The sequence below is a fragment of the Lactuca sativa genome, chromosome 4 (assembly GCF_002870075.4).
Source record: "Lactuca sativa cultivar Salinas chromosome 4, Lsat_Salinas_v11, whole genome shotgun sequence".
NCBI classification, from domain to species: domain Eukaryota; kingdom Viridiplantae; phylum Streptophyta; class Magnoliopsida; order Asterales; family Asteraceae; genus Lactuca; species Lactuca sativa.
This window is the reverse complement of record NC_056626.2, coordinates 60,251,255-60,272,497: the sequence shown is the minus strand read 5'-3', so window position 1 is coordinate 60,272,497 and position 21,243 is coordinate 60,251,255. Positions and strand designations below refer to the sequence as shown.

The 21,243-nt window shown below is 36.5% G+C and overlaps 1 protein-coding gene across 3 annotated transcripts; it reads right to left on the bottom strand.

Moving 5' to 3' along the window:
- Nucleotides 1-712: 712 nt before the first annotated feature.
- LOC111878479 (probable LRR receptor-like serine/threonine-protein kinase At1g53440) lies at nt 713-13,228 on the bottom strand. 3 transcript variants are annotated; one of them, XM_023874974.3, is made up of 24 exons: nt 12,863-13,227; nt 12,519-12,696; nt 11,177-11,248; nt 11,003-11,074; nt 5,944-6,015; nt 5,670-5,741; nt 5,494-5,565; nt 5,294-5,362; nt 5,124-5,195; nt 4,956-5,027; nt 4,799-4,870; nt 4,579-4,644; nt 4,376-4,441; nt 4,214-4,285; nt 4,094-4,129; nt 3,953-3,993; nt 3,494-3,864; nt 3,062-3,260; nt 2,785-2,925; nt 2,524-2,642; nt 2,160-2,370; nt 1,581-1,818; nt 1,334-1,484; nt 713-1,232 (listed from the first exon to the last, which is right to left on the bottom strand). In XM_023874974.3, the coding sequence occupies exons 1-24, from the start codon at nt 12,987-12,989 to the stop codon at nt 873-875; spliced, it is 3,021 nt and encodes a 1,006-aa protein (XP_023730742.1). In that variant the 5' UTR covers nt 12,990-13,227; the 3' UTR covers nt 713-872. The 3 variants fall into 3 exon arrangements, with proteins under 3 accessions (XP_023730742.1, XP_023730744.1, XP_052626239.1); XM_023874976.3 differs by lacking the exons at nt 5,494-5,565; nt 5,670-5,741; nt 5,944-6,015 and having other exon boundaries at nt 12,863-13,228; XM_052770279.1 differs by lacking the exons at nt 11,003-11,074; nt 11,177-11,248; nt 12,519-12,696; nt 12,863-13,227 and adding an exon at nt 6,443-10,896.
- Between the last annotated feature and the right edge of the window lie 8,015 nt (nt 13,229-21,243).

Genomic DNA, 21,243 nt, shown 5'->3' with positions numbered 1-21,243 from the left:
GAACAAGCTCACCTGACATGGCCATTGGGAAGACTTTCAATACAAGGCTTTAGGATCAACGTCTTTAGACTGGGGACCATTGGGAATTGTGCCACCTACGCCACACTCATCATCGGGGCTACGACCGTAGCTCTAATACCATTTCTTAGGACTGATATTAGACCAACCATGCTCAACATATAATAACAACGAGGTTCCATTTTCTAAAACCAATTGGCAATAGAAAGGATTAATTAATCATTGTCTTATATGCTAGCATCTGGTTTCTCTTTTGACTAATGTGGGATTGGGTTTGCACGCCAACAACTTGGTGGTTAGTGAATATAATGCATCCCCATTATAGGTTTTTGAGTTTGGCCTATATGTCTTCGTTGAAAAAGTTTGGACTCAATAAGTTGAAGAAAAAGCTTGGCGCTTTTCTAGTCTAGTTTAAGAAGGAATGTTGGAAGATATAAGCTAGACAAGGGCAAATAGATCAATAACTATTAAGTATAGTTGTTATATGACAGTCCTATGCCATTTAGGTGTATGAACCAAGGCTTTGAATCAGTGACTTTGTAAAGCTGCCTTGAAGATTTGAAGGGACGTCTTTCTCAAAGGGTACATCGGTTCCTTCAACAAGCTGCATTGGTTGCTGCCTTATATATGTGTGTACGTATCGTACTAAATGTATGGTTGTGTGTAATTAATAGAAGTTTTTGTTTCCCACACATAGAACCAATCAAAGTAATCGTTTGTCTTCAATGTCTTTCTCCAACAATTATTGGTAGAATTTTCCAGTACATTCTGGTTGATTCTTTTTTATAATAGTGTACAGAACTTGACTAGTATACTAGCAACTCCATTGCAAAAGGTGCTTATGCGAGTATGAGTCAATATGTTTGAGAAATTTGACTACCGAAATAGGTGTCATTTGAGCTGGAAGATGTTGGATTAATAGATGTATCTGTTTGATCAAACTCATGTGACTGCATCCCTTCAAACTTCTCAGCAAGTGCTTGAAACCCGACTTTGTCTTTAGATGTGATCACATTCATAGTTGGTTCCTCGATTTCGGTATGGCCTTCCAACATATTAACTACTTCAGACATGATAGGCCTAAGAGTTGGGGACTCATTAGTGCACAATAGAGCAATTTCGATCATTCTCACTGCCTCTTTTTTGTTGAAGTCGAAACCCAATCGTGGGTCCACCAAGTCTATCAAACTCCCGTTTTGTTTCAGAACCACAGCCTTAGAAAGGAAAAAATATATATATATGATAAAACTGTGGATGTGTTGGGAAATGTGGTGAAGGATCAAACTGTATATTAAAAGAATTAGTTGTGTCATACCCAATCAAGAAGACAAAAGCAATCTTCATGTGGCGTATATCTCATATTGTCCTTTCCAGTAACGATTTCCAGTGCAAGAACCCCAAAACTGTATACATCTACTTTGTAGGTCAGGAATCCCCATAATGCATATTCTGGTGCCATGTACCCTCTGAAGTACCAAAAGCAAATTGAACAAACGAAAACTGAAAGTAATTAATAAAAGCAACATGATATTATTAGAAAAGACAACGAGACTATTGCTCACATAGTTCCAGCAACTCTATTCGTGATGTGAGTGTTCTCTTCTTCATCAAGCCTTGCTAAGCCAAAATCTGAGATCTTTGGAGTAAGATCAGCATCTAGGAGAATATTAGTCGCCTTGATGTCCCTATGAACCATTCTTAGCACGGACTCCTCATGCAGGAAAGCCAGGCCTTTTGCAATTCCCACACAAATTCTTTGTCTTGTAGGCCACTCAATTTCCAACTTATAGTTATACTGCTCTGAGATTTTATAAAAGCATCTTAAATAAATAAATTTGTTCTCAATGGAGAGCCAACTAGCTCTTAGTGGAATGAAAAGGCGTTGCAATTTCCATTTTCGGATATTACATGTATGTTGTAACCTTACCTTCTTTCAAAACTGTTCAAATTACAGCTACCTATATGTTTCATTTTGTCATCACTATATTATTGACGATATTGGTTTTGGTCATCGTTGAATAGTATTTTAAAATTTTGGCTAATGAGCAGATATTTTTAATCCACAAAGTCAAATATAGACTTCAAAATTCTTATGGGGTGGAGGGAGTTGCTATTCAAGAAGTAGAAGAAAAGGAGAATACCAAATAGAGCATGTGCTAAAGAATTATTCTCCATGTACTCATACACAAGAAGTAGTTGCTTGCGTTCCACACAACACCCATGTAGCCTTACAACATTAGGGTGTTGTATACCAGCTATCATGCCTATTTCATTCACAAATTCGCGGTTTCCTTGTTTTGATTTGGAAGAGAGTTGCTTCACAGCGATTAGAGTTCCATCTAATAGTGTACCCTGCGTTTCATGAATTTGAGGTTTAGTAGGGACGCCTAATTAATATGATTCTTCTTTTTCATCTTTTACCTTCTATCATTTACATAGTTAAAGTTTCGTAGATTTTACAATGTGCATTTTAAAAAATGAAATTTAATGTATTTACAATGTTACCTTGTAGACGGATCCAAAACCTCCCTCGCCAAGTTTATTTGAATCAGCAAAATTGTCAGTGGCAGCCTTGATTTGTCTATATGTAAATACACCAGTCTGCAAATCCAATCCTCTTAGATCTGCAGGGAAACAATATTTTAGCAATGAAAAAAATGTACTTCTTACTTTTGTTTTATTTGGGGGGCTTAGGATATTCAACTAGGAAAATATATGTGACTGAAATAAACTTTAATTTTCTTAAATTGAGTAGTCATCAAATACCTTTTTCTCTTGAGTTTTTGCTCCTTATATAACCCATCTTCCATGCGATGCCAAGAATTATGAGACTGAGGCACAATACTGCAGCCACTACTCCAATGGCAACATATGTATAGTTTTTACCATGACTTTGAACCTTGAATTCTATGAAAAGCAGCATATTAGTAAGTCTCCTAAACAGAATATAAATAGATCATTGGAATAGAAATGACAATCATACACATAGTGAATATTTGTAATGAAAAGTAAAATATATAAAACATGTGGATAATAAGCATACCGGATTCCATAGAAATGGCAGATATCAGAGGCCCAAACACTCCCTTATCAGGGACAAATGCTGTACCTTTCCCAGCATACTGGAACCGGATTTCTAATGTTCCATTAGTTACACGAATATTTTTTATTATGGTTATTTTAGGTTTATCAACGTCACCAGCTTCATTCTTGATATCAAAATTCTTGAATCGATTTACCTCCTGCAAAAAGTAAAAAGGAAAATTAAATGCCAAGAAATCACAAATCTGCTGTGTTTTCTTGTGTTTATTGAATCCTTTTGGTTTACAAAATAAAGGCGTGTCTGAATAATAGGTAAAATGGAAATCTTGTCACAAACATATATGATTGAAACTCTTTTTCCAAATACATCAATGTTGAGTATGAAGTGTATTTTTTTATAAGAAGGGGAGATTTAATAATTAGGGTTTTCAACCTGGACATAAACATCAAAAGCACGTCTTCCAAGACTCTGATAAGATCGATTATTTCTGAAAATTATCTCTGCAAAATGTAGAGTAACCGTATAGTTTCCATTTTGTAAGCATCGACCATAGTAAGTAAGAGACAATGGAGAGAGGCGAGCGTTTGTGTAAAGTTCAGTGTCTTTCATAGTGAGTACAGATACATTAGTAGCAATATATTTTTTGTCATTAAGATTCAATACACTTCCTGTGCTGCTATATCCCCAATGATCATTCAAAGGAACAAATTCTGCAGGTCCACCTGGATCCTCATCTGCTTGATAAGTCTTTTTTCCAATGGTAACTTCTGGCCCACCACAATTGATATGGATTGAAGAGTAGTCTACATATACATATATAGAAGAATCAGCTTTGTTTTTACTTTTATAGAAACACATATAACATTATAAACTGGAAAGCATATTTCTCACTCTGCAAGCAAGGACGGCTGTTAAAACACTTTCCAAGGTCTCTGCACCAAATCAAATATGGGAAACTCGGTGTCTTTCTTAATTATTAAATAAAAGTTCCATCTCTATTCGAAGAATAATAGGGAGTGTAATTAAGCTTACGAGTTATTCCCACTAGAGTAGCTTCTATATAAGTTCCTGATGAATGAAAGAAAACTTTTAACTTTGGTTTTTAACTTTTTATGTGCGCATGAAAAGAGCATTTGAGCGCTAAAAACTTACAGATTTCCAACACAAACTGATGGTGATGGCACAACATTTTCATTAAAGTTGTTGTAGGAAAGATCTACTGCACTGCATATAAACAAGATCATATTGAACTTCACAAGCACCAATGTCATATTACACAAAAGTAATGCTGAAATGAGGCTCGAAAAAACTTACAGTTTAACATCTTTATTTTTGATCCACGTTGGAACACTTCCATTTAGGGAGTTACCTGTCAGATACCTATAGTCATTTCACAAAATATTAGTAGATTACTGATGAAAATATAGATGATTTAATATTCAAGAAAAATATTAATTTAAATATTTAGTTGAAGCAAATTTATCAAGAAGGAAAAAGTACAAAAATATAATTCTTACATTTTTTCCAGATTCAGTCGACTTACGTCTGGTATATCACCATTCAGCTTGTTGAAACTGAGATCTCTGTGTAAGTATATGAATATAGATATAGGTGATAATTCAGAAAATTTAAACAATAAACCAGATAAGATCATAATGTAGAAACACAAAAGATACTGCTCATGGATATGGTCTAAACTAGGTTCTGAAACAGAAATGGAAGAGGAGGGACTTTTACAGATGCTTCAACAGGGACATATTTGATATATTATCTGGAATCATCCCAGTTATGTTACAGCTTCTCAATACCCTGCAACATCCACTCAAATTCTTGAATATACAAGTTTTGAATCAAAGAACTTGTTAAAATTTTACTAAATTCTACAATCACTTACAACAAACTCATGCTTGTCATCCTACTCAAATTTGGAAAATGTGAGCCCTCTCCACTTAAATCAGAAATTCGTCTGCACATGTACATACAGACATGTAGATTAGTACTTATAACTGCATGAATAGAAAGAATTGGAAATCTTGATGAAGGGAGTATATGATCAACTTACAGTTCTGTTAAATTGCTCAAGAAGGAAAGACTTTCAGGTATTGGTCCTTCTAGACCACTACCTTCTATCTCTCTGAGGATAGAAAATAGAAAAAATGAGGGGAAGCAAAATAAGAAGGAATAGACTTACAAACATTTTAAATATATACTGATCAATGACCATAGACTTACAGTTTCTCAAGATGACTCCAGCTCTCAAGGCTTGGGAGCTTTCCAGTGAAGTTGTTGCTACTTAGGCGGCTGACAATGTGAGAAGTAGTAATAACTAATTTAGAATATTATGTGGGGGAAGAAAACAACGTAACAATAGCTGGAAAAATCAAACTATTTAAAGCATTAGTCTGGAAATTGGAAGGATGGAGTCTGCCTACAGTTCTTTCAAATTGGTTAGGTTATTGAGCTCCACGGGCAACTTGCCAGAGAGATTATTTGCGTTAAGGACCCTATAATGTAAATACAAACCATTATAGAGAGATATTTTATCAATAACGGCATTATGTATAATTATGAAAAGTTGAAGTAAATATGCAGTACAAAGAAGGCTTACAGGGTTGCTAAATTTTCTAGTTTTCCAAGCTCAGGTGGAACACTTCCAGAGAACATGTTGCTCTCCAGACTCCTGGTATAAAAGCATTTACTAGTTTATTTGAAATTCTAGACCCCTGATTAACATCCTCCAAATGGACAGTTGCCATTATTGATCACAATTGTATATCATTAGCCATTTCCAGTAGTGCGACTTATCCACGTACTGTCTTGAGAGAGAGAGAGAGAGAGAGAGAGAGAGAGAGAGAGAGAGAGAGAGAGAGAGAGAGACGTACATATATCGCAGTGATGTTATGTTGCCCAAATATGTTGGAATTCCTCCGGACAATCGATTCACGAAAACAGACCTAGGACACAGATGCTTCTATTTTTAAGAGTTGAATCATAAATATCAACTGAAGAGAGAGAGAGAGAGAGAGAGAGAGAGAGAGAGAGAGAGAGAGAGAGAGAGAGAGAGAGAGAGAGTTGGTTTTTCACAAGCCTATAACTTGAGAATGGCAATGAAACAGTGACAACAAGAAAACAAAGCAGAGTATGCTTAAAGCTTAAAGCTTTTATTCAGTAAATCAAGAAAGGAGGTGATACCTCAACGTACATAAGTGCAAGCTATTTAAACTTAAAATAGTGCTAAAAATCGCTATCTGACTCTACTAACTTAAGACCCGGACTTAGCCCACATGGGTTTTGAATTATTCAAAACTAAACGTGCAGTAAAGAAACTAAAGTAATTTCTGAATTATTTCATCATTGTCCCCCTTAATTCAGAAATCATACCTTCAACACTCCAAGAAGACTTCGCATCTCCTCGAACTTCAGTTTTCCCAATGGCTTGGTTAGGATATCAGCCTTCTGTTCCTTGCTCCATACATGAGTGACTGTATATCTCCATTTTCAATACATTCTCGGATGAAATGGAAACGGATGTCTATGTGCTTACTTCTGCCATGGAAAACTGGATTCTTCATCAGATCAAGAGATGATTTGTTGTCTACCTTCATCTCTACAGGTGGCACCTTTTGGCCTGTTATCTCACTGAGTAGCCTTCTCAGCCAAATTCCTTAACAGGCTGCCATTGTGGCAGCCATAAATTCTGCTTCACAGGAAGAGAGTGCCACACACCTCTGATTCTGTGATGCCCATGTGATCAAGTTTTCATTCATGTAGAACGCCATGCCACCTGTGCTTTTTCGATCATTGACATCATTTGCTTTTGAGTGACATTTTCCTTTCCTTTTGAGTACTTCAAACCGAAATTCAAAGTGCCCTTTATGTACCTGAGTATACCCTTCACTGCTTGAAGGTGATTCACAGTTGGCTTTTCCATAAATCGACTTACAATTCCAACAACGAAAGAGATGTCTGGGAAAGTATGAGTTAGGTACCTTAAGCCACCAACAATGCTTCGATATTCAGTGGGATTTACTAGTTCGCTTTCATCTTTCTTCCGAAGTCTGAGCTTGTGTTCCATTGGAGTCTTTGTGGGATTACAGTCTTGCATACCTGTTTTGACAAGCAGGTTTTTGGCATAGGATTCTTGTTTCAATGTAATCCTATCTCCTTTTTGGTTCACTTCAATTCCCAAATAATGAGTCAAGAACCCCAGATCACCCATTTCAAACTTGGTGTTCATGTCCTTTTTGAACATCTGAACACTTTTAGGGCAGCTTCTTGTCACAAGTAAATCATCTACGTACACTCCTACAATCAAGATGTTTCCATCAGACCTCTTGGTGTAGACTGAGTACTCGTGAGCACATCTCGTGAATCCAAGACTCTTCAAATGTTGATCCAGGCATGCATTCCAAGCCCTAGGGGCTTGTTTGAGCCGGTAGAGAACTTTAGCCAGTTTGTAAACCTTGTGAGCTTCACCTTTCTTCTGGTAGCCATCTGGTTGCGAGGCATAGACTTCTTCTTCTAGGTTCCTATTTAAAAATGCCGACTTGACATCCAGATGATGCACTTTCCACCCATTTGAACCTGCTAAAGCTAGAATAAGCCGGATTGTCTCGATTATAGCCACTGGTGCGAATACTTCATCGAAATCGATCCCGTGCTTTTGAACATATCCCTTCGCCACAATTCTAGCTTTATGTTTTACAATTTTCCCATTTGGATCCCTCTTCAGTTTGAATACCCATTTTAATCCGATGGCCTTTCGATTCTTTGGAAGATTGACCAAACTCTAGGTGTTGTTTCTTTCAATTGAAGCTAATTCAGCATCCATTGCTTCTCGCCATTCCCTTTTCTTACTTACTGGCTTCGATATATGATGAAGGCTCTTCATCGTTTCGTATCAACATAAGTTCCTCAAGGGGTATATGAATCTCATTTTTGCTTTCGTATAGGTTTGTGAGCATCCTGAACCGTTTTGGGGCACCACCGCAGTAGAACTCGAGGCGGTGCTCGGAGTCGACAATTGAATTGATGAATCAAGCGTAATGGGGGAATTGGGTGTGACCGGGGTGTTTATCGGTATCGGACTACCCGGTGGGCTTACTTGTGGGTGACCCGAAATATTTGACTGCTCACTATTGGCCCAAGTAGATGACGACCCACTTTCTTGATCCAGTCTGGTACCCATTCTCCTTCATCATCATAGACTTCTCTGACGAAATCAAAGCCTTCGACGGTGAAGCTTATTCTTGGTGTCGCTTTAATCTTTTCACTCTTCTCCCACGTCCATGCCCGATTTTCTTCGAACACAACATCACGACTTACGTACATTTTCCCCGTATCTGGGTCTAAAAGCCTGTATGCTTTCGATCCCTTTTCAACTCTGAGGTGAACCAGGAGAATACTTCTATCTTCTAACTTCTGTAAGTGCCCCTTTGCAATTTTCATGTGAGCCACGCATCCAAATACTCTAAGATGATCAATATGTGGCTTTCTCCCAATCCACATTTCATATGGAGTCAAGTCTTTCAAGGCCTTCGTTTGAACTCTGTTTAGAACATAAACAGAGTGTGCTACAGCTTCTCCCCATAGTACATCAGGCATTGCCATTGTCTTCAAGTTGCATCTGACCATTTTCAAGACAGTCTGATTACGTCTCTCTACTACTCCATTTTGCTGTGGAGAGTATGGAGACGTGTAGTGCCTTTTTAACCTAGTTTCTTTGCAATACTTAGTGAATTCATTTGACATGAACTCACCCCCACAATCGGTTCTGACCACCTTCACCTTCTCCCCTGTTTCAATCTCTACATTGCTTATAAAAATCTTAAACACTTGTAGAGCTTCATCCTTAGATTTCATCAGGTACACCCACATTACCCTACTGAAATCATCAACAATTAACATAAAGTATATGTTCCCAGAGGGTGTAGGAGGAGTGACTGGCCCACATAAATCACCATGGATTAGTTCAAGCTTCTTCTTCGCCCTAAAGTTTTCCTGAGATGGAAATAGATTCCTTGTTTTTTTTCCCACCAAACAACCCTCATAGGGTTGTGAGGGGATTTTTATTTGTGGCATCCCTTCGATCAGCTTCTTGTCAATCATCTGCTTCATTAAATTGAAGTTTATGTGCCCCATTCGCTTATGCCATAACCATGTTGGATCATCAACTACTACAGCAAGACATATTGTAGTAGCTTCTTCTAACTCTATCTTATAGAGTCTATTGGTTGATCTTCATACCTTCATAAGTAATTTTCCAATTGAGTCATGAACCCATAAAAATGGGTCTTTGATCTTAATCTCGTCTCCTCCTTCTGCTAATTGGCCCAGGCTAATTATGTTACTACATAAATCAGGTATGTAGTATACCTCATCCAGTTTTCAATGCCCACCATCCTTGCATTTGAATACTATAGAGCCTTTGCCTTCGATTACTTTCGATTCATTGCCGAATTTCACAAATCCATGAATTTTTTAGTTTATGCTTCTAAACTTAGTCTTGTCACCAGTCATATGATTGCCGGCACATGTATCAAGGTACCATGTACGAGATAGTTTCTGAGGATTACCGTGCGTATGCAATTGGGGACTAAGATTCTCTTCATTCAAGAACACCATGCTTCCACCTTCTAGTGTTGATAGCAGCAAGGCTGGCTCGTTGTCGTGATGCTCTTGTACCAGATTGCTTTCGTGATTTCATTCCTTTCGTGGGTTTTTACATTCAGCTTCATAATGCCCGAACTCTTAGCAATTATAGCACTGAATGTCACTTTTATCATGACTACTTGATGCATTTTGATTGCTTTTCTTCTGGTGATGTGATCCACCTTTGCCACGACCACCACCATTTCTTCCTCTTCCTCTGCCCTGTCCTCGAGAACCCCCGAATCCACCCTAATTCGATTTGTTGTTGTCTAATTTCTTCTTGTTTCTTTCTGACCACTTTTTGTGGGTCAGCAAAAGCTTTCTTTCTTTGCTGTCGGTATGGCCTCTTATTCGTTCTTCATGAGCTGTTAACCTTCCGATCACTTCTTCAACAGTCATCACATCTAAGTCTCCAAATTGTTCAAGTGTGGAAGCAATTTAAACAAACTTAGATGGAACTGCTCTAAGCAACTTCTTCACCACATAAGACTCATCCACCGTATCACATAGGGATCGCATAGTGCTTACAATATTTTTCACTTTCGTGGTAAATTCATCAACAACTTCTGTCTCCTTCATGCTCATGGTTTCAAATTCAGCCTTTATTGTCTGATTTCTAGCAATCTTCACTCTGTCTGCTCCCATAAACATGACTTTAAGTGCCTCCCACACTTCTTTGGACTTCTTCTTCTCCGCCAATGACAACAGAAGGTCTTTAGGAATACCTTGGTAGATGGATGCTAATGCCATCTTATCTTTCTTTGCTTTTACCATGGTATTTTGTGTTCTTGGTTCGACAGCTTCCAGACTCCATGAGCTTGCATAAAGACTCTCATCTTAATCGCCCATGCCCCGTAGTTGCTTCATGTTAACATCGGATAGTGCAAAGTGATTATTGTTGCCAATCATCTTTCACGAGGTTGATACTTGGGCATATACCAGATTCGCTCTGATACCAAATGTTGGCTTTTCACAAGCCTATAACTTGAGAATGGCAATGAAATAGTGACAACAAGAAAACAGAGCAGAGTATGCTTAAAGCTTAAAGCTTTTATTCAGTGAATCAAGAAAGGAGGTGATACCTCAACGTACATAAGTGCAAGCAATTTAAAATTAAAATAGTGCTAAAAATCTGCAACTAACTGTACTAACTTAAGACCCGGACTTAGCCCACATGGCTTTTGAATTATTCAAAACTAAACGTGCAGTAAAGAAACTAAAGTAATTTTTGAATTATTTCATCAGAGAGAGAGAGAGAGAGAGAGAGAGAGAGAGAGAGAGAGAGCTCACAAGAACTCTAACGTGGTCATTGAAGCCCATTCACGTGGTATGGTTTCACTTAGATAATTACGAGCCAAATCACTGCAAGAAGCAATCATTGACATAATGATGCCTTCAAACCATGGTATGTAAAATCAAATTTTAAAATTTGAGTTATGGTATAAACACAAGCCTTTGGCTTACATGGTCTTGATGTAAGGTAACTTTGCAAGGGACCGTGGAAGAATACCATCAAGATCCTGCCCCTTGAGATTTCTGTTTATAAAGCAAATATCAAAGATCAATCCATCTATTTAATTTTACTACAAATTCCAGTCATAGGTTTAAGCCTCTATGAATCTAATTTCAAACTTCTAGTCCACCGGTTCAAGAAAAATGGAAGTAATAACACAAAAAGTATTTAGAGGTTTAGAATTCAAAAGCTAAATGACACTGGAATTAAGGGGATCAAAACATAAAAATTAGCTCCCACAGATGAGGGGCAGGCATAGAAGGCAAGATGTTTAATTTCCAACATATCAAAAGTTATACCCGTTTGAAATGGGTCTCCTTTCATTTATCCAGAAAGAACTCTACTAAGTTTTCAATATTCTTTTAAGGTCAAATGAATTCATTGTAGACTAAATAACATGAGTAGCTAGCTAGCTATATCATAAACTTTGATGCATGTTTTTATGACAGGTAAAGTGCAAATATATTTTTCGAGGAGCATGTTATAAAGCAATGTCATAGGTAATTATTGTTGGCCAAACTAATGCAAGGGATTTGTAGATTAAAGGTGTGTTTGACAAAACTAGGTAGAAGCTGAAACTTTTATTACATGAGTATTTGACAAAAGTAACCGGAAACTTTTGAAATATATAAAAGGGAAATCTCTGAAAAAGTCCTAATATTTCACCCTTATTTACAAAAAAATCTCAAACTAAAATTTATTTACGAAAAAGTCATAATTACCGGTAAAAATCACGATTTGACCTTTTTTTTTCGGTTTATCGGTTTCAATACCTACCCGGTTTCATTAAAGTCTCATTATTTTACCATAATTTGGGACTTATTCATAAAGTATGGTAAAATAATGAGACTTTAATAAAACCGGGTAAGTAATGAAATTGATAAACCGGGAAAAATGGGTCAAATCGTCACTTTTACCGGTAATTGAGATTTTTTTTGTAAACAAATTTTAGTTTGAGACTTTTTCGTAAATTATGGTAAAATATTAGGATTTTTCTGGAGATTTCCCTATATAAAATTACGTAAAAGGGCATCTGTCTAAAAGCTAAATGTGAAACAGTAATAAATAAAAAGGATAATTCTAAAAATTGATTAAAAAGATTAATAGTTTTTTCTTAAACACTATATCAAGTAGCTTTTAGATTTAAGCATTTTATTTAAACAAAAAGCTAAAAGAGCATACCCCAAACAAAGCTTTTTGTTTAAATCAAACATTTTGTCAAAAGCTACAGGCTAAAGCTCCTAAATGGTCATGCCAAACACGCCCTAAATATAAAAATGAAATAGCTCTTACAATGAAACAACGTGACAAACATTCCTAGGAAAGGAGCAGCTACAGTTAAGAGTGTTGGCATAGAGAGGCATTTCTATGCGCTTTGGTGTTGCCCAATTGGGATTCCCATCGCATGGGTTCAGGCTAAAATTCCAATCCCTTTTACCCACTTGTTCTGCTATTTCACGAAGAGCTTCCACTGCAAGATAATATCAAATATTTCACAAAAAACTTTAAGTAGACTGTAGACATCAAAAGACAGCAACCCATGTGCATGGGGTTTTTATGGTGTGTGTTTCAGTGTTTGTTTTTCTTCACACACAAAAACGAGTTGAGTTACATGGAACCTCAGAAAGAGAACTTGCCTTCTTCTGGAGGAAGATATCCGCCTTGTGCATGGATACCAGGTCCTTCAAAGAGTACAAGTGTAGACAAGACGAGTGTAAGGACAGTAACCAAAAGTCTCAAACTGCAATCGAGAATTATCGACATCCAACTGATCGAGGAATTATGACAAAAGCTATATATTCATGTAAATTAATGCCCATAAATACTTCAATTCTGGTACTTGGTATTCACTGTGACATAAACATCAAATATGTGGTGGGTATATTTATCGTTAAAAATATAACTCCAATAATTCCTCAATTATTACGGTGGGGACTATGCTTGGAGAGTGGATAGAGAAGAAATAAACAATGTGTAGCTGTGTACTATGTTACAGGAATAGTCATGAAAAATCAACGAACGTCTAGTCTACTTACTACCTGCTATAGATTCGAGAGAGAAAAGTCCGAGACGATTAAAGTTTTCTGTTTGTGCGCGTAAAGATAATAAAACGCCACGTGGGTGCTTTAGTTTTGTCGGCGGCCTATATATCGCATGGATCGGAATTTTCCAAGCCATTTTGGTGCTAACTTTTTTTTTTTTTCTTTTTTTTTTCAATCCTTTTCTATGCTTTATACCACTGCCCTTCTAAACATCTTAAAAGTGGGAGGTTAGTTCAATTTTATTTATTTATTTATTTTTTGTTGAAGAAGTTAGAATCTTTCAAATAAAACTGAATTCAAATGAACTGAGATTTAAAATTTGTCCCTATTGGGATCACAAAACAAGAAATAGATTTTATATTTAAAAAAAAATTTAGATATTAGCAAAAAGCGAAAACAATATAAACTAGTTAGAGTAAAATACATTTTTGTCCCTATGGTTCATCAAAAGTATGGTCCTAGTATTGGTTTTTTGCCATGCCTTGGTCTCTGTAGAGGGTTTTGGTAACATCGATGGTCTTTAGGACCTTCACCTCTGCTAAGCTCCTTATTAGCATTGTGAAAAGACTAAAATGCTTTAAAAATATATTTGATAAAACTATAAGGTGGAAGAAGGTGGTAGTCGTTTTCTTCTTCCTAACCTCATACATTCAAACCTCCCGACACCATCATCGGCTCCAATCATCGCCTCCATTACCAATCACCTGTCTGTTAAGCTCCGCTAAAGGCCCGTCGACATCACTACTATCACGTCAACCTTCCTCGGTGACATCAATGTCAACCATTGCTATGCCTTCTCTGATTTTGGTTTTGAAATTCTCCTTCCCTTCTCTGTTTTTGAATTGAAATTGAAATGCATTTGAGGTTAGTAATTCAAAATGGAATTACATGATTTAATAAATTTAAATGGAATTACATGCATTTTATGTTATTTTATGTTAAAGATGGAAAGTGGAATTGAAATCAATTTGAAATCACCTCTATTTTCATTTTAGGTTTTGATATCATTTTAGGTTTTGATATCACCTCTATTTCAGATTTGAAATCGAATCATGTCATTTATGAGAGGCAATAGAGTTGAAGTGCCCAACATTGCAGTAGGGCTCACAAAATCCTAGTACTTTAACAATGTCATTACTCCTTTAGGCAATATAGACTATTTCATTCGGTATCGAACACTTTTAAAAGACGAGTGTAACATCCCGACTTCCAGGTATATGATTTATTTCTTGAAAGGAAAAATCCCCTTTGAACTCGTCGAGTTGATGGCCTCAACTCGACGTGTAGAAATCTTATGGGCCGCGAACTTTTTGGACCAACTCGATGAGTTGGCAAGGAAGAACTCGACGAGTTGGCGACTGGATTAAAAACCCTAAATTTTAGAGTTTGCATCCTATATAACCTCCTTAAGTCTTTGAGGATGATCTCTTATCAGCCTCCCAAACCTTAATATCGACCTTGTGAGCCCTAATCTTCATTTCCTCTCATATTGTGAGTTAGTGTGGCATTTTGGAGAAAAGAAGGAGGAGATTGTGTAAAGGAAGCAAGGATCTAGCAAGCAAAGCCTTTAGTCTCCAACTTGGCACTCTTGTGGACTGTTGTGACTTGTGAGTATTCAAGATCCGATTTTTATTTATATGTGTAAGTAGATCTTAAGTTTTGCCCTCTTTCCTCTTTATTCTTGGTTGTTGCATGCATGGACTTCATAAAGTTTGTAACTTTATGAATCTACAGGGAAAGATGGCCTCACAGTGGGTTAGATCTAGGTTTTTGTCAAGCTTTGATGCCATGCATGGATTTTAGGGCATATTTCCCTTTTTTGGCCCATTTTGGCTTCAAGACATGCATGTCTATAAAGCATCAATCTTTGGGACGTCTTTGAAGTGAGGACCTCTTCTGGAAAGGATGGGTTCCAAATCTCAAGGGTTTTGGGCTTAATGGATTAAGCCTTTGAGTTTTCAAGCCTTGGTTAAGAGCTTTTAAGCATTTAAGGTAGTTCCAAAGGATAAAGTTGGAAACTTTATCCTTTAAGACACGTTGAGAGTTCAGATCTGAGCCTTGGAGTCCCTAGAATCGAAGAATCATCCGAACGTGTGTAACAGGGGGAAAACTCGGCGGATTGTCCAGCCAACTCGACGAGTTGGCTAGGGTTTTTCCTACTTTCCGAGAAAGGAGGGAACTCGACGAGTTGCTAGGTGCACTTGGCGAGTTAGGTCAACATGGACTGTTGACCTTGACCATTGACTTTGACTTTGACTTTGACCATAGTTGACCAAGTTTGACTTTGAGGGCATTTTGGGTATTTCGGGGTTTTGATAAACATGGTCACATGTTGGGTGTAGGTATTCAAGTCAGGAGCTGAGATTTGAGAATTAGATCTTATCAGTCAGTGCTGCTTGTGAGGTGAGTTTTCCTCACTATATTTAGGGGTCGACAGCACCAAGGCCGACCCATAGGATTGATATCCTATTATGCATGATATGATGTTGTGATCTATCAGATCAATGTCCTGGTATATAGGATGAAGTTTTGATTAGTAATGTGTATGATCTGTTTATCCGTTGCTATGATTGATAGTATGCTTATCTGTAATATGTGCACATGTTTAATTGGTGGCTGAGGCTTCACTGCTTTGTGCGTAAGCCAATAGGTTGGGGTATTCCAACCCGATGGTTGAGGGCCCAGAGAATTCCATCCTGAGGATGATTGGATTCATAGTATGTAGACATTCCAACGCGATGGTTGATTGGACCCATAGTATGTTGGCGTTCCAACCCAATGGTTGAGGGGCATGGGGTATTCCAACCCGATGGTTGACTGGACCCATAGTATGATGTTTTTTATGTTTGTGCTAGTTGTATTGTGTTGGTATTTTGGGGGGAACTCACTAAGCTTTAGGCTTACAGTATTGGATTTTGTTTCAGGTACTTCAGAGGACCGCGGGAAGGCGAAGGCGTGATCGTGCACCTCAGCATATTTTTATTTCATGATTTTGGGATATCTCTGATGTGAAACTTATTTTTGAAACAAGTTGTAAACAATGTTGATTTTGGATGTTTTAAAAAGTTTAAATTTTTCTTGAATTTTGAAAATGTTACAAGTTGGTATCAGAGCTTTGGTTTGAGTGAATTGGAAGAACACTCGTGTGAATCCAGTCTCAAACTAAGGAAAAGATTTTCAAAATAATTTTCAACTGGTTTTCAAAATACTAAAGGAGGATGCAATGTGTACGATCAGCCGGAGCCAGTAAGTAGACCGAAAAATACTACGCTATTATTTGATATTATGATATGTTAGAACAGCATGCTAGTGATAGGCTAGGGATCCTCAGGAATTGCATGATTATATGATGCCTGATAGCCTAGGGCCTTTTCTTTTATGAAATTAGCATCATTACTGTAGTTGCTTAGTGTATGAATCATGGTTATATATAACTAAGATCTTATAGCCTGAGAATGTTTGGTTTGACCTTATTTCCTGCTCTTGTTTGATGAAGGGCTTAGGGTAGGATCGGATTGTAACAACCCAAATTTTCACATAAAAATTTTCATTTCTTAATAACAGTCAATAGTCATTAATTATAAAATCCCAGTCATAATTGTTTCAAATCCAGAACATCATATAATTTATTTAAAACATCAAAGTGTCCCCAAGCAAAATGATAAAGAGTGCATTTTGTGCCATCATGTCGGGCCCTTACCCCTAGATCCCGAAGTACTTGAAATAACCAACAAACTTCTAATGCTTAGTGAGTTTCCTAGAGCATACCCACACAATCCACATAATCACATAAACCATGTCAACCACATAAGTCGTGCATACAAACATATAAGAATGTCGTGGACTCCCTCCACGGTCTTACTCCAGGATGTCGTGGGCTCCCTCCCAGGGTCTTATACATATGTGCCATGGGCTCCCCTACATGGTCTTAACTACTTGTCATGGGCTCCCTCCATGGTCTTTACCTGGAATGCCAAGGGCTCCCCCCATGGTTTGATATCCAACTGCCACGGTCTCCCCTTGCGGTCTTCTCATATCTAGTCAATAAAGTACTAGCATATTCACATATACATGCATACCAGACATATTAGTAGAGAATTTACAATAAACACTACAACTAATTGAATGGGCTGGCCTTGGTGCCTTAGACCCATTGGTATGGTGAGGAGACTCTCCTCGAGTGTTAACTGTAGCTGAATAGGTCCAAGCTCTGAGTAACAACTCCGTAAAATCCCTAACATGAGAAATCCCTTAGATTCAACTTACAATTCGAATCCTCAAAAGTCAACCTTGGTTAAAGTCAAAGTCAACGTTTCGAATTGATTCAACTCGTCGAGTTACCCATTAACACGTCGAGTCCACCCCAAAGTCAGAATCACGATTTAGCGATCCAACTCGTCGAGTTCTTCAGTCTGCCAACCTTCTTTACCCATTAAGCCATTTGGCTTGCATCCAATGGCCTCAACTTCAGATCCTTATCCATAGGGATGTCTAGAAGGGTAAAGTTTCCAACTTTACCCTCAAGATTCACCTATGAGGCTACAAACTCAAACATTAAATCCTTTAAGGAAGATCTTGACCCATTAAGCCCTTAAGCTCTTGTTTCCACTTCCCAAAGCACATATTTGATGTCCAAAGGTGGACAAATCACGTAAAGTTCCTATCTTTACGCCCATAAATGCTTGAAACCACTACTAGAAAAACAGCCTTTTACGACGTGCAATACGTGTCGTAAAACGCTTAGACGACGCGCAAATGCATGTCAAGGAAGGCCCTGTCAAAAAGAGAGACGATGCGCATTTGCGCGTCGTCTATTTACGACGCACATTTATGACACACATTTATGATGCGCAGTTATGACACACAATGCGTATCTAGGAAGGCACTGTCATAAAGGAAGACGACACGCATTTACGTGTCGTAACCTTACGATGCACGTGTTTATGACACGCAATGCGTATCAAGGAACCCCCTATCATAAATGAAGATGACACGCATTTGCATGTCATAAACTTCAGTAACCGTTTACGATATGCATTTACGACGCGTCTTTACGATACATATTTACGCATAATACAAAAATATGTAAACAAATATATACCAAAACAATCAATTTCATCTAATAGCATCATGTCAAAAAATTGTAATATATTGATATTAAGGGGATCTAATTGTACATTGTTATTAAAAGGTTTTTTCTAACTATATAACCTAATACCACATTGCTATTAAGGGACACCTTCTGCAATGTAATGCTATACAAACTAAAAAGATGATAAACATCAAATTCCAACTAAGTAGAGTTACATCTTGCCTTTCATAATTCTTTAAGACTAATGAACCCCTGCTCCGATAATTCTCGTGACCTGATCAAATAAAAGTTAAAAATTAATATGCTAATATAATTATTAGAAGAATCAAACATGGAATGTTAATTGTAAAAGACAAAATTACCCTTTTCTCCATCCAAAGAATGTTGGATTTGGAATAAATACACTACAATATGAATTACCTGATATCAACAATGACTATCACAATGACAAGAATACCCCCATACAAATAGTAAATATTACCTGCACACAATCAAGCAAAATGGAAGTTATGAACATGATTCAGTCATTAAGCATGCCCATAATCAAGCAAAATGGAAGTTATTAAGTTTTGTAATTTGTAGTTCAGAGGAAGGGATTAAATGTTTACCTCTACAGCTATCCAAAATTAAAATGCAGTCAAACAAAGAAGAATGTAGAAAGTATCAATAGTCGTAATGTCAATGAACCAAGAGATGCCACCATTTTGGAAAGATGGGACCTTTTCCACGATGATGGTACTATTTACATAGTTTAACTCTAAGATTTGTTTCTGATATCTGTTAGTCACTTTGTATGCTTCCAGGATTTGATGGAAGATGCGGAAAGTATTGTTTCAGGTGCCTTTCCAGAGTGGGAAACAATACTTTGTACTACAACTACCCTAGATCTAGTGTGGGCCCAAGTTCTATCTGAACCTTTGTTGCGAAGGATTATTCTCAGGTAATTTGCCTTCTACATCACAATAACAAAACTATTATCATTTAATAATTTTTTATAAAAAATGTTAACATACATAAAACACCATTTTATCGATTTAGCTATGCTTTTTATGATTATTATAATAATAGTTCAGAGGCTAAATGAATAAAAGTAACTGTTCATTATGCATATCGATAAAATGGTAAAAGTATGTTATTTTACACTTCTATAAAAATACACAAGCAAATGAGAGCATGTTGCATTAAGACTCTGAATCTTGTTACTGATTCTATTTATTTCACAGATTTATATTCTGTCGATCTGTTCTTACCTGTTTTCGACGTCGAGAAGAAAATGACCATTACGTCCCTGTCTGCTTAGCAGAACTTCCCGATTCCGTCTCTCCCAACTCTGTAATCGTCCAATCTGCTGTTATGAAGCTTGCAGAGCATCTAAAGGTTTCACATTGTTTTCGGTTTGACAGTTTATTGGCATGATAGTGGTTCCCTTTTCTTGATTATAGTTAATTTAACCATCATAAGTGACAAGACATCTTCACAAGTGAGTGTATGCTAATGTGTGCGTGTGTGTGTGTGTGTGTGTATATATATATATATATATATATATATATATATATATATATATATATATATATATATATATATAGAGTCAAGATCAAATAAGAAGGAAAATTTTGGTAGGAAGGTAAGAAGTTTTTTTTCTACATGTTTTTTTTAGCAAACAAACAAAATGAATCATCACATGATTCATTTGTAAGATGATTCATAAGAAAAAATTCTCAAAAAAACATGTTGATGATTCATTTATGCAATGATTTTGTTGTTATTTACTAAAATTGTCATAAAAATGAATATTTTGTTAATTTACTTAAAAATGAATCATGAAGATGTTTTTTTGAAATTTTTTTCTTGTGAATCATCTTACAAATGAATCATCTAGTGATTCATTTATTTTGTTCATCAAAAAAATATGTACAAAAAAAACTTCTTACCTTCCTATAAAAAAAAAATTCTTACCGGATCTATATATATATATATATATATATATATATATATATATATATATATATATATATAGGGGAGAGTTCAATTGAGAAAACCAAGGTTGAGAATGGGGGAATCATTCTCAGCTACTCATTTATTTTTGCTGCAAAAGCCTCCGTCGTACCAACGGAAATAGGAAAAGAATAGACATGTGTTTTCCAACAAAACATATTTCCTTAAACTATGCTAATTATTACCTTAATATATACAAAAACATAGTCAAATTCGTAACCCATATTCATCAATTCCATCGATTTGTTAAAGTTTGGAACTGGAATTTCCCAAATTCGCAAACGAAATCAGTTGGAATCGGAATTTCTTCGCTGTTCATGAAATTGGAATCGGAGTTCTTGACTCACAGTCACGGTCGACATTGAAGGACTCAGAATCGATACTCACAGGTTCCCAATATGATTTTTGGAAATCAAAATCAAAATGAGAAATCGATCAGACATAGGTGTCGCATCTGAAGTTGAAATCGGAAGTATATGATGATTTGGAATTGATAACTTGATGTTTTTAACATTTTTAAAATAGTTAACTTGTATGCACTCCAACTGTTTGATGAAATGCATAAACTAAATTACCACGTTATATTCATATATGAATATGTTTTCTCGCTTGAATCAGTATATGATTATTAAAACAAAAAAACGAATATGCAAGTCTGTATGTTATTCATATGTGAATAACATATAAAAATTATATATATTTGTGAAAACACATTGTAATATTCATATATGAATATACTGTGTAATATTCATAGGTGAATATATCATCTAATATTCACAAGTGAATATACTATGTATTATTCACATGTGATATACCATGTAATACTATGTAATATTCAGATATGAAAATATTATCTAATATTCATAAGTGAATATACCATCTAATATTC